This window comes from Peromyscus californicus, unplaced genomic scaffold (genome assembly GCF_007827085.1).
Source record: "Peromyscus californicus insignis strain IS unplaced genomic scaffold, ASM782708v3 Scaffold_7__1_contigs__length_154581171, whole genome shotgun sequence".
Lineage (NCBI taxonomy): Eukaryota > Metazoa > Chordata > Mammalia > Rodentia > Cricetidae > Peromyscus > Peromyscus californicus.
The window spans coordinates 53,966,346-53,979,443 of record NW_026294595.1 but is presented as its reverse complement, the minus strand read 5'-3'; the positions used below and the strand labels follow the sequence as shown (position 1 = coordinate 53,979,443).

Here is a 13,098-nt window from a genome sequence, read left to right as displayed (position 1 = left end):
TTTAAAATAATAATAATAATAATAATAATAATAATAATAATAATAGCCTTAGAAAGGGGAATAAAGTAATATAAAAAAATGAGCCATGTGAGGAGGGAAATACATAGAGTCTAGATTATGTGTGGTGTTGTGTTTTATTTGAATTTTTTGACTGTTAATGAGCTAATTGCTGAGAGACATTTGATTGTGGGAACTGCTAGGTTAAACCATTTTGAAAATATCTTGACTTCAAAATTTGAGTCTGGGGATGTGTTGCTTGGGAAGGAGGTTCTGCTTGTTTCCATAGAAGGTAAGAGGCTGTGGATTCATTCTGGGTTGGGAAAAAATCAGGTTTGATCAATAACGACCCCCCTGAAAATCCTGACTACAGACACAGAAAAATAAACCTAGAGTAACTACAAGACACATAATGTATATTTTACCTGATCAAACATAAAACAAAAAAATTATCTTTGGCTGGCTTGTATACAATGCACAGTTTATATTTATATTAATACAGATATATATGCTACATTTAAAAGTTTATATATTTTCAGAACAAGGAGACTAGACACCAATAAAAACAAATGGCCCAGATGATCTAATACTTCAAAACACCTCTGTTACAGTTTCATATGAATTCTGCATCCAAAACAGCTTCAAGGCTGCTGGCTGAGATAGACCAGCCACACAAAATACCCAAGTCAGGACTTGACTATAATTCTAAATTTTTTCAGGGACCCCATAAGATTATCAGCACCTTCAATCAGCAGGAAGTAGTCTAAAAAACCTATGCCCAAATTCCCAAAATATTGCTTACGAATGTTTGTTTTTATTTAATTGTAAATTGTTATTGGCCATAGTCAATCTCATTCTAAAGAAGAAAGGAAGAAATGATATAAAATTGATAGGGAAAATAGTAGATTATTATGATAAAAAAGTGTAGATTATTGAATCTACTTTAATCTAAAAAATAACTGTTAATCTCAAAATATTTTACATTGGTATGGATTTTAGTTTATTGATACAAATTTAAGTCAATTTTGTTATACTGTATATTTCTACTCTCGTTTAAGGTATTATGTTTATGCAGTTCATTTAAAAATATAATGTATAATTAAAAAACACAGATTAATAGTTAGTCATCTATAATAGTCAATCTTATATCCATTATAGTTAGGTTTTCTAGGTATCCAAAGATATATTTCAACTAGATAGGTAATCTTCAAATACCTTTAGAATATGGCATTTAAGTTGTTTTAAGAACTTAGACTTTTCTTGACAGTGAGAAAAATCTGCTCCCACCAATTACTTCAAAGAGGATGAGGGGCATTGAAGAAACTCCTTACAGAGTTTGCTTTCAGTGTGGCAAGGCTAGCCATTTGGGCAAGAAAGTTCTCTTGCCTGAACTGCTTGACAGTACGTTGCATAAACTGGACATGCAGGACCCACAGGAAAGTGACCACTGAACGTTGCCAATACAACGGGATGGTACTTCAGGGTTCCTGCTTCATAGAAGAAGCTGTCAGACATTCTGCAGGACACAGAAGAAAGTAACTGATGAACTTTGTCAATACAAGGAAGGATAGTCCTTCAAGTTTCCTGCTTCATTGAAAAGTTTGCCACATACTCTAGGTCTGTAGGCTGAAGGTGGATGCCCCAATATTACAGAAGAACTTTGGGTGACTGTCCAGGCAGCCAGATGTCTCTGTCATTTCTAGAGTTTTAAAAGTTGCTTTGCAATGCACTTTCTGTTTACTCAGGTAATATTATACCTTCTGAGGTCTTTGATGGAGTTGAAGACTAGATAGTTATAATTACAGTTTTTCTTAGTTATGTTCAAAGGTAAATTAGATATGAAACTTTAGATTCACAGATATAGGATAGATGATATAGAAAATAAAGAATATTTTCTTTAATTTTGCCAAATACAAGTAGACTGGATATTGTAACTGATTCTTACTTGATAACTGTTTTGTGATACATAATTTTACTATGTTAAAGTTAAAACCTTCCTTTTTGATTAGACAGAAAAAGGGAAATACTGTGGGATGTCCTTCTGAATGCTGTGAATGTGTGTTGCTTTCATTGGTTGATAATAAGGCAGTTTTGGCCAATAATGAGGCAAGATAAGGTTAGGCAGTACAATCAAACTGAGGACAGAGATGAAGAAGGGTGGAGTCAGGCCAGATGCTAGCCAGCTGCTGAGGAAGCAAGACATGTAGAAAACGAGGCAACAAGCCACAAACCACGTGGCAAAGCACAGCTAAGAAATATGGGTTAATTTAAATGTAGAGCTAGCTAGTAATAAGCCTGAGCCATTGGCCAAGCAATTATAATTAATATAAGCCTCTGAGTGGTAATTTGGGAAATGACTGCCGAGTGTAATCAGGCAGATGGGACAAAAAGCTTTGCCTCCAGCTACAGGTTTGGTGCTTCGAGCCAGAGTCTTGCTACAAATCTCTGGCTAGTCGTGAACTCATTATGTAGAACAAGCTGGACCATTCATGGTGAGCCTCCTCCCTGTGCTCCCCAAGCGCTGGGATTATAGTGATGCTCACCATGTCTGGATCTTAGTTTTGTGGTGTTCTGAGCACATTTCCCTGACAAGAGACAAAGCTCTTCATCTGTATTTGGAAAGGTGGCACATTTCATTGTGCACTGACGGCATATGGGGATGAACCGGCACACAAACGTCTTTCAACAGTTTTCTGTCATCATATATCTTACATTTTACCTAATTTGCAACTTTTTAAATTTTAATTTAAGGGAGAAAGGTTTATTTGGCATACAACTCCAGGTTATGGTCCATCATTGCAGAAGAGTCACGGTAGGAACTTGAAGCCTCTGGTTGCTTTCCCAGTCAAGAGTAGAGAGGATAAATGAGCGCACGCTTGCATGTGTCCAGTCCCATGCCTACACTTAAACAGTACAAGACCCAAACCCAGAGAGTAGGCCACCCATAACGGATGAGTCTTCCAATTTTTTCTTTTAACTTTTCATTGATTCTTTGTGGATTTCGCATCCTGCACCCCAATTCTACTCATTTCCCCATCCCTTTGTACCTGCCCTCTGCCCTTACAACCTCCCCCATCCCTGAATGAAATAAAATAGAAAAAATAATCTCACCATGGAAGCTGTAGTGCGTCATAGTGAGTCACATACCCTTTATTCCATATATCTTTACTTGTAAATGTTCATTGCAAAGAGTCATTGGATGGTTTGAGGCCTCTGGCTTCTACTACACTATCAATACAGGGCCTTCACTGGGACTCCTCATGGATATCCTGTTGTTGCCTTATGTCATGGAGGTCCTGCAGCTTTGAATCTGCAGAACTGGCCCCTTCATGTGCTCTAGCAGTTCATAGATGGGGTGGATGTTGGGGTGGGCCAATTCATAGCCCTGGATCTGGACCAGGCTGAGTTGGTTGGCCAGCCTGCCAGTTGTCCTGCATCCTTACCACCAGGGTGGGCTCTCCAGCACTGCCCTGGCTAGCTCACCCAATGCTGCAGGCAGCAAGGGGAGGGTCCAACTCTGTGCAGCCATTGGATATCAACATGGTCCCAGGCAGCAGTCTAAACCAGGGACATCCACATGGCCTTTGGTAGTAACATGGACCATGAACATCAACACAGACCCTTGCTGCTGCATGGTCATGGACCTATACATAGCCCACAGCAGCAGCACGGGCCAGGACTTCACCATGGCCTCAGGTGGCTTTGCAAGCTATTCACATCAGACTGTTCCTCTCCACCCTTGAGTCTCCAGATTTGCCTCTCTTCACAAACCGCTATGCTTCTCTTTCCCATCTCTCCGCCCCATGCTTGCACACTGTGGGGGTTTGTGCTGTGGGTGGGCCACATATTGGGCAGGGTCTCTGGCTGTCTTCAAGTGTTTGTCCAGTCCAAAGCTTCAAAGGAAATAAATCTCTGGCCAAAGTCAGATGTAGCACAGTAAAACTGCAGTTCAACCTAGCGTCGTCAAGTCTCCTCCTTGAACCACCACCACCGCAGCTAGAGAGATCAGTGGTCAGGCCACGGATGAGAAGTAAACACAGCAGGACATGTCCAGTCAGCTGTCCCCATTCCGCAGGCACCCCTCTTCTTCCTGGACTAGGATGCGGCTCTGGGAGTCACAGCGACTCATTCAGTGGTCGGTTTCCTCAAAGGAAGAAGGCACAGGGCCACTAGCTCTTGCATTTGTCACTGGCCCTCTTGATGGGCAGTGAGAACCACCTTTTCCCAAGGAGCAGGAACAGCACCCACCTTTGTGTCTCCAGTTCCACCTCACTTCATAGCCCACCAACTGCTCCTCTTCCATTTCTCCACCACCTCTTTGCTCTTCTTTCTCTCCCGTCACTCCACCATCACTAACGCACTTCCCACAGTGCCCAGCTGGGAGTGGGGCTGAGGTTCACCTCAGCCTTTGTGTTCTGTTGTCTAGGCGCTTCCCGGTGTCCAGGATCTGTTTCTTGATGATCCCAGTCATGGGGCCTGTCGGCTCGAGAGTTGCTCTCTCTCTGTTCCTCAGCCCCCTCTCATCACAGTGGGCCTCTCTAGATCCTGCCTCACCAGGCCAGAAGAGAGGTGCTCACTCCCGGGAGAAATCAGGGCCCTGGCTGCTGCTGCCAAGAGCCTGAAGCATGATGCTCACGCTGTGCTGGCCACCAGGAAGTGCCATCTTGATTCTCCCTCAACTTATTTTTTTTTTTAAACTTTATGTCAGCATTTTGCTATTGAAAGTTTTAAATTTGAATAAAATAAAATCTAGTAGGACTAAGGGCATAGCTAAGTGATAGTTTACCTAGCATGTCCAAGGCCCTGGGCTTGATCTCCTTTACTGCTAAAAACAGTTTAATCTGCTTTTAATTTCTAATATTTCTAGATTTATTGATGATTTTTAGATTAGGATTGAGGGGCCGAGCTGTCGGTAGAGTGCTTGCTGTATAAACATAAAGAGCTGAGAACTGATTCCCAGGACCCATGTGAAAACTGGGTGTGGTGAATGGACCTGAACTCACAGCAACGGGAAAGGAGACAGGCAGAGTCCCAGAGCTGGCCAGCAAGCCTAGCCAAACCGATGAACACCAGGGCTCAGGGAGAGAGAGTGTCTCAAAAAATTAGATGGAGGGAAACTGAGGAAAGTACTGGAAGTTGACCTCTGGCTTTTACACATGCATGTGCATGCACACAAACACACACCCAGAGACATACACATAAGAACACATATACACACATACCTCCCATTTGCACATGCACTAAGTAAATAAAAATCAGGGTTGAAAAGAGTTCACATACTTCTGCTTCTAGAGTTCACACATTTCAAGTGATAAACCCTGACAGAAGGACTGCATACATGGTTAGATCAATAAGAGAGTTGCTTTTGCATGTGAAGCCTATAAATATGGCAAATTAAGAATAATTTTTTTCTGATTCATATTCTCCCTCTGTATTTTGTCTCTATAGTTCTGACTGAAAGAGAGAGGGAACACCACCAGACTCAGTAAAGCTGAGTTCTTCAGCTTGTTTTTAGCTTCTCTTCCACCCAGTTTCTCTAGAAGAAGCCAATCTCCCTGATTACAGATGAGGAGACAAGTGCCTACCAGAACTGAACGTGTATCGCGAGCAAGCTTATTGTTAGCATTTGTTAAGGAAACAGCCACGCTTAAGCATGCTATTCCTCTTTGGTTTCTGATCTCTCCCAAACTGTGCCATAAATGATACAATATCGCCGGTGTAGAATTCCAAGGTGGCAGTGGACACGGGTCAGAGGTGGGCATGTCATAAGTTTGTGTGCAGTAACTGGGGCTGGGTTATTTGCTGTGGTCCTCTCACGTGGTCCTATGCATAGGCCGAGCCCCTGAGGTGCTACCGAGGGCTGTCTTCTTCCCCTTGAGCTCAAAGTGCTGGAGCCAAGTATTTCTGTGTTGAACTTCAGGGTTCAAAAACAGTTCAGGAACTATTTTCCAAATGTGACTAGGTGTGTCCCTGCAGACACAAATTCTAAAGCAGACACTAGGCTGGTAGAGCATTCTGGAAAGAAGTAGGCCATCTTTAAAACCCAATGATGTAGCTTTTAGTAGACAATTTTCTTAAAAGGAGCTGAGGACTCATTAAGTAAGTGCACTGGTAGATACCACATCCCTAGTCAGGGAAATTTTGATGTGGGCACTTCTCAGAAGAATTAGTGGATGAACGGCCTGAAAGAACTCTTTCCTTTATTGCATTAGTAAATACTTATTGAGTGCCAGTTCTGAATTCACTAGACTCTTCTAGAGACAAATGGTAAAGTCTCAACTTTTGTGGAACCTGCATTCTAGAGGTGGAAACACATAAAAAATGAAATGGATGAAACATATTGTGTTGGAGGGTGATAGCCAGGAGTGAGAAGTAAACAAGGCACACCAAAGGACTGAATGTGGGGGGAAGATAACATACATTTCTCTGGGAGAAATGCTCCAGCCAGCAGGGTGGCCAGTGCAGAGGACCCGTCTCCACTGGTAGCTGTGGTACAGGACACACCACCTGCATGGACCCTGCAGCTGTTACCAGAATTCACAAACCAATGCTTGGCTCACAAGGTGGGCTTGCCAAGAGTGTCAGTGTAAAGGCTGGAGGAGCCTTCTAGGGGGTTCTCATCAGGAGGAAACTCAAGAGACCGGAACAGATTAGATCGACCTAGGGGCCACACCTTAACTAAAGAGGAGGGATAACCCTGAAAACATCATGGTGACTATTATTTGAGTTTATTTCCTGGCTCACGCCTCATTATTGTGGTACAGGAAGAAGATATGAATAAAAGCCACTATTTTTGGAAGCCTCTAAAAGACAGGGTACAAGGATAATATGCAGTCCAGTTCTTTCCAGTATGGGTGGTACAAAAGACTACTTCTCTTTGTTACAAGGGATAATACGATGTCTTTAGCAAACTGATAACTCCAGGAACCACTCCTTTGGCTGTTGGAAGGATCTAGAACAAAAAGGAACAAGAGGCTGCACCTGAGTACAGAGACGAGATTATTAACATTTTTGTGTGACAGCTAAATTGTAGTCCTAAGCATATTGGGGACTGGGACAGACCAGATTTCCTTGTAGACATATTAAGTTGCCTAACAGAGATGGTTTTCTAATTCTCTCACCCTTTCTGTATGACCAAATGGTCCCTGAATGAACTCTGTTACCAGTGGTTTGGTTACTTTGCCACATATATAAATGTTTGATTACTTTCCTTTATTCATCCAAGTTAAGAGCTTCCAGAATTGCAGCCCGGAAGCACTGTGAAGTGCTCAGTAAATGAGAAGCATCATGGTGGCTTACATGCTTTGTCTCTGCTATTAGGTGAGCATCTTCCCATGACGTAAACAAACACACACCGTAGCCCCAAGTCCCAGAATCTGACGGTCTTTACCCAAACTCCTCACGGTCGCAAGCCAGCGAGATGGATGGCCACACCGGAACCTTACCTCATTCTCTGAGGAACTTGCAGACAGGAGCACCTCCTGGGCGTCGAAGAACTCTGACACAGATTCTGACATGGAGAGGCGGCTCTCATTGGCCACCTGCTGGGACAGAGGGAGGTTGACATGGATCTGCTCACCAGCCTGTGGGAGAGAGAGAGACGCAAAGGACAGAATCATGTTTTCCTTCCTAGTAGCATTGCTATTCCTCCAAATTAGATTTTCTAGAGAATTCCAAACTGTCTGTCAACACGAGTGACCAAGTTTCACTTGCTACCATCTACGATTCCATCTACTGTGCCTAGAGACTCCCAAAGGCAGAATTGAAAGGCCCATGATGTTACAATATGCTCTATTGGTAGCAAATGCAATTTAACAGGTGAAACCCCTATTAAAAACGTGAATTGACTGTGATCTTAGGCCTGTCATTACTAGTCATAGTCTAAGCCAGTGGTTCTCAACCTTCCTAACGCTGTGGCCCTTCAATACAGTTCCTCATGTTGTGACCTCCAACTATAAATTATTTTCACTGCTACTTCATAACTGTGATGTTGCCACTGTTATGATTGTAATGTAACTATCTGATATGCAACACCCCCCCCCCCAATGGCTCACGACCCACAGGTTGAGAACCATTGCTTTAAGCAGTAAATTAAACCTCAGGAAGTATTTACAGAAACGTCTTGAGACAGCTAGGCTGGTGATGTATAAGACTAATTTCTGAAATAGGAGACATATAATTTGATTTCCAATTAAACCATGAATTTTAAACCAATCAAACATGTCTAGACTACTGAATCTTGTTTCAAGAAAAATACTGTTTATGTGTGCTAAGGTACAAACAACTGCTTTCAAGGAAGATAAATTTATTTAGAAAGAATTTTAAGACTATAATATATATTTTAATTCACTTTTCAGGTTGAAGAGTTCAACTAAGGATTATTAAGTAATTTTAAAATCACATGTATGTACTGGGTGTACATATGGGGCGCACACGTACATGTGTATGAGGGGTGGTTCGGAGGACAACTTACAGCACTCTGCTCTCTCCCACTGTGTGGTTCCCCAGGGACTAAACTCAGGTCATCAGACTTGGTGGCCAGTGCCTTGGCTCACTGAGTCACCTTGCTGGATCTAAATATTTTTTCATTAACCAATCTTAGACATATTCCTAGATCCTGAGCAACTGAGTGGATATAAATGTGATTAGAGTTCAGTAGGAACCTAAAGGTGAACAGAAACAGTGGACAGACAACTGAAGTCAAAGGTAGGATGCCTTGGGATCTTTCCAGCAGGATGCTTGAGTCTGATTTATGGTAAAACATATGGCTTTCATGCAAATATGACCTTAGTATTAGTTTAAACTCTCCCTTCGTTAGATGCGTTGCCATGCACAAAGCTTTAATTTCTAACGATTAATAAAACAGTAATTTTACAAAAGCTTATACACATTTTAGCCTGCATCCTGCATGTTTTTCTATTTTCATGCTGTATCTTCAATATAAAAAATAGAATAATAGCGTGTACGATAGAGGTTATTGATAATGACACATGAAGCACAGTGTGACTGGTTAGAACAGGCCGCAGCACACGGTGAATTTTCACTTCACACCTGTCACCTGTACCCAGGCCTCCGCATGCGAGGCAAGCACCCTACCCCACTTCCAGTCCCTGCTGGCTTTTGACTGCCTGAGCCATCATGAAGGCCGCTCACTAGCAGCACAATTAGCTTTGTTTTAGCAGGAAGAGGTAGCTTCCCTCCCTAGATAACTTCTTCCAAAGAAACCTTTAAGCAATTCTTATTTAACAATTTGTCAGCTAAAACTTTTCCAGCATTTCATTAGACATTTGGTGATAACGAACATGTTAAAAAGAAGAACAAAACAGATGCAGAAAATAAACAAGCTGGACTAGATACATAAATTAAATATTCGGTGACATCAGGCAGATATTGAAATAAATAAAAAGAGACAGCAGTCACCCAGAGTACATGATGTCAAGTTCACAAACATCTTTTACTTCAAAGACTACTGGGCTGTCTGCAACACAAACATTTATGGAGAGACTATCACTAACAGAAAACAACTGTTTAAAATAAGCAAAAATATGCAGTAATTTAGATGTCATAAAACAGGTGTTCTATATCCATTCATAATGAGCCTTACCTCGTCAGGGCTAGGGATAATATTTACACTGACAACCTGATCACAAATGATAGACTCTGAGTGTATTCTGTTCAGCCGACTCCTGAGCTCAGCATTCTGGTTGAGTGCCTTAAAGTAACAAAAACTGCAATTGTAACGGCAAATTAATAAGCGAGTGTTACAAACAAGTACAAGGGACAACCTGAGACAACAAAATTCTGAGATGCTCTTAGCTCAGACTTTACCATGCGCTGGACCGTATCAGTTAAGAGGGAAATAAATGGCTGAGAGTTACGACATTAACTTTTTGTAATGTAAGACCACTACTTAAGTAGGTTAGTGAACTCAAATATTTAATGGGCTTCATAAAAATGATACATGGATTTCTCCTCCTTAGAGGCAGACCCATTACATCCAAGACCAGTCTACCACCACATATATATTACCTTGTGCAGTCTTGGATGAAAGATATTGATTCTCTCATAGTTTTCTTGGTTCTACTCTCTAAAGTTGAGGATTCATTTCAAAGACAGGTCATCATTTCAAGAATACTTGGAATAATTAATGAACTGACTTTAGCGTACAGAATTATTCTCAGTCTGATCAAAGGAAATGGATATTTTTATTTTTTCGGGAGCTCGTAACTAATCCTCTTGGTAGTACAGTGGGACACACAAAAGGTGCTTTTGCTGAAAAGTGTGGACATAGACAACCATAATAAGAGCATGAATCCAACAGCAAACCAACTCAGAGTGTCAGTACATCACAGTGCTTGGAACACGCCAGAAGTAAACATCGGTGAAACACCATTGACACAGTCTAGCACATGCAGCAACTGCATTTAATGCAAGAACAGAACAGCTTCACATAAGCATGCCCCTCACAGGGCCCCTGGGCACAAGGCATGGGGAGCCTTCCACACTTCACCTTGATGCGTGCGAATATGATCATTTCTGTGTCAGGATTCAGCTCACGGGGGTTTTCAGGTAAAACGCCTATGCGAGGACAAGGCCTGTTCAAAGACGGGCAATACCTTCCTTTTGTTAAAAATGGGAATTCTGAAATGGACATGGATGTTTTAGAGTATACAACATATGCCAGGGCTTACTAAAGAGCATCTACCCTGCAGAATGTGCATTCTGCTTCATTTAGAGTCAATAGATATGGTAAACCAATATGTGTGTGAGCAGAATTCGATAATTGTAACTGAACTCATTCAAATTCTCAGTAAACGTAAGGACCAAAACCTGACTCCTATACTGGGCAAGAAGTATACCTGGAGCATAGAGCAAAGACTTCTTGCATCTCCTCTCCTTTCCCCAGCCTGGTTCCAACCTTTAACTCCAGTTGTGTTTTGAGGACAGAATTACTTACAGCTTTTGTTTTAAAGCCTTTATAACTAGTTTATAGGATATGTTAAGCAACACACTGTGTCTAGTGTGAGAAGTGTGGGTGGATTCAGGTGAATACTGATCTAACAGCATTACATGTGAAGAGAGGGAAAAATGTCCGTCTACCTAAGAAACCATGAACGTATTAGAAAAGAGATGTGTGTAAGTAAACCAAGTGCCTCGGAGGAAGAATTCTAGTACCTTGTCATCTGGTAAAAGTGCTCAAATCATTTTTAATAGAGGCAAAATATCACTTAAGAATTTGAAAAAAAAACCAGCTGCTTTAGTCTCATCCTTTGTATGGAGCTCACTTGTTCATTCAGTTTTTTCCTGTGCCCACAAGTGCGAACACTTGTTGAAATATATTCGGGCCAGATCTACTTGGCCACACTTTGTAAGTGGGAGGGCTTTGGCAAGGCATGTGATGAGCTGATGGGCAGAATCAGTGTCGACCTGAGGTTTTCCCATCAATCTTGACCATCCATTCTTTTTAAAATGACCACACCTTCTGCTGACACTGGAACAGTGTTCATGAATTAACCACAAGCGTGAGTGAGTAAAGCTCTTCCTTGAGGAGGGAACATGAAACACTTTTTCCCATTTACAAGGAATACTGTAAGTCGCTTCCTCTGGGGATTTAAAAATATTAAGAGCTCACTTAAACCCTCTTCTTAGCCAGTTTGCATTAAATATGATCCTGCCTACAGACACATGGAAGGACACCCAGGGAAACCTGTAAGTATTAATATCAGTAGGAAAGGAACTAAAAGAGATGCTTTTTGTTTTAAATATGATAACCTTTTCTTTTTTTCTGGTAATTATAAAATGGGAACAATTCTGGGAGTGACAAGATGCAGTTTCCTAGATTTGAAGACTAAGTGTCTAAGATACATAAGCTGTTGGGGGTCTACATTCCCTCCACCCCCTGACTTTATTTCTCTTTAGAGACAAGGCCTCACTAAATAGCCCATGCTAAACCTAAAACTTGGAATCCTCCTGCCTCAGCCTCCTGAAAACGGATTACAGACTTGTGCTACTGTGTCCGGGCTAAGGGCTATGCTTCTTTAGTTTCAAAGTAAGGCAGCTGTGGTAGTTAACTTCTGAAACCCTTTTCAAATTTGAATAAAATGCCAAGTTGAGATCTTGCACGGTGCTTCCAGACCACCATTCTGAAGAACAATTGCATACCTCCAATTTTCTTAGTGTTAAAACCCCGTTTTCTCCACAGTTGTGTAGCAAACAGGTATCATGGTAACCAAAGAAAAGTCTTAAGTGTGTTCCTCACTGAGAGAAAGAACAAAGGGACTTAATTCTGTTCTTTTTTTACTTTTAAGTTTTTCAAACTTCAAAAATAAGTTTTCTGAAATTATTGCTAGTACTTAAGATCAAGGACATGTGCTAATTTATATGGTGAATAATTAAAATTTGTTGCCAATATGTTGACATTGTACAAAAGAAAAAAGCTTGGATTCTACTTAGATGTGCAGCACAATGCATTTTACTAGTCCAAAATTTCAAAGTTGTAGCAAACCTAAAAAAACCTAAAGACTATATATATCCTACTTTGATTTCAAACAGGCATCACCTACATGGAATTCGGAGCAAATATTGGAAAGAAATAACTTCCTTGATAATATATAAGCAGTGGTAGATACAAGGCTTGTCATATGACACAGAGCAGAAATAAGTCACTCCAACTCTGGCAAACTCAAGCCGCAACCATGCATGCGTCAGTCCATCTTAGCAACCTTCCCCAGGCTGGCTCCTCCTTTTGCCTTGATCGTCAGTCTGCTTGTGAAATTTGCTGCAGCCAATTCTCACTGAGAGCTGGGCATAGCAGGGTCCAGCACCACATTTGCTATCGGTGTCGTGGGAATTGAAAATGCTGAAGAATACAGGCATTGAAAGAGCAATGGCAATTGGAGTGATAATAATATCAAAGAACACAAAGATGGTAAAAATAGTGTAGGGCATGTGCTCAGGGAGAGTAAACAGGGACAAACAAGGAAAAGGGAGGCAGATTCCAGCCACTGGTGCCAGCCGCTGAGCAAGAGAAACTACTGAGGCCTGCCTGGGAGAGTACTGATTTGCTTTGTACACAGGGCCAAGGCCGACAGGGAGAAGCAC

General features: G+C 41.5%; 1 protein-coding gene across 11 annotated transcripts in view; it reads right to left on the bottom strand.

Annotated features, from left to right (window-relative positions):
- Osbpl6 (oxysterol binding protein like 6) overlaps positions 1–13,098 on the bottom strand; it is a 199,385-nt gene that overhangs the window by 18,933 nt on the left and 167,354 nt on the right. For 10 of the 11 annotated variants that reach the window (XM_052725740.1, XM_052725739.1, XM_052725743.1 and 7 more), the window contains 2 exons: positions 9,602–9,709; positions 7,443–7,580 (listed from right to left, as the gene is read on the bottom strand). In XM_052725740.1, the coding sequence (XP_052581700.1) occupies positions 7,443–7,580; positions 9,602–9,709 (246 nt within the window). The remainder of the gene's footprint in view (positions 1–7,442; positions 7,581–9,601; positions 9,710–13,098) is intronic. The other variant, XM_052725746.1, reaches the window with a different exon arrangement.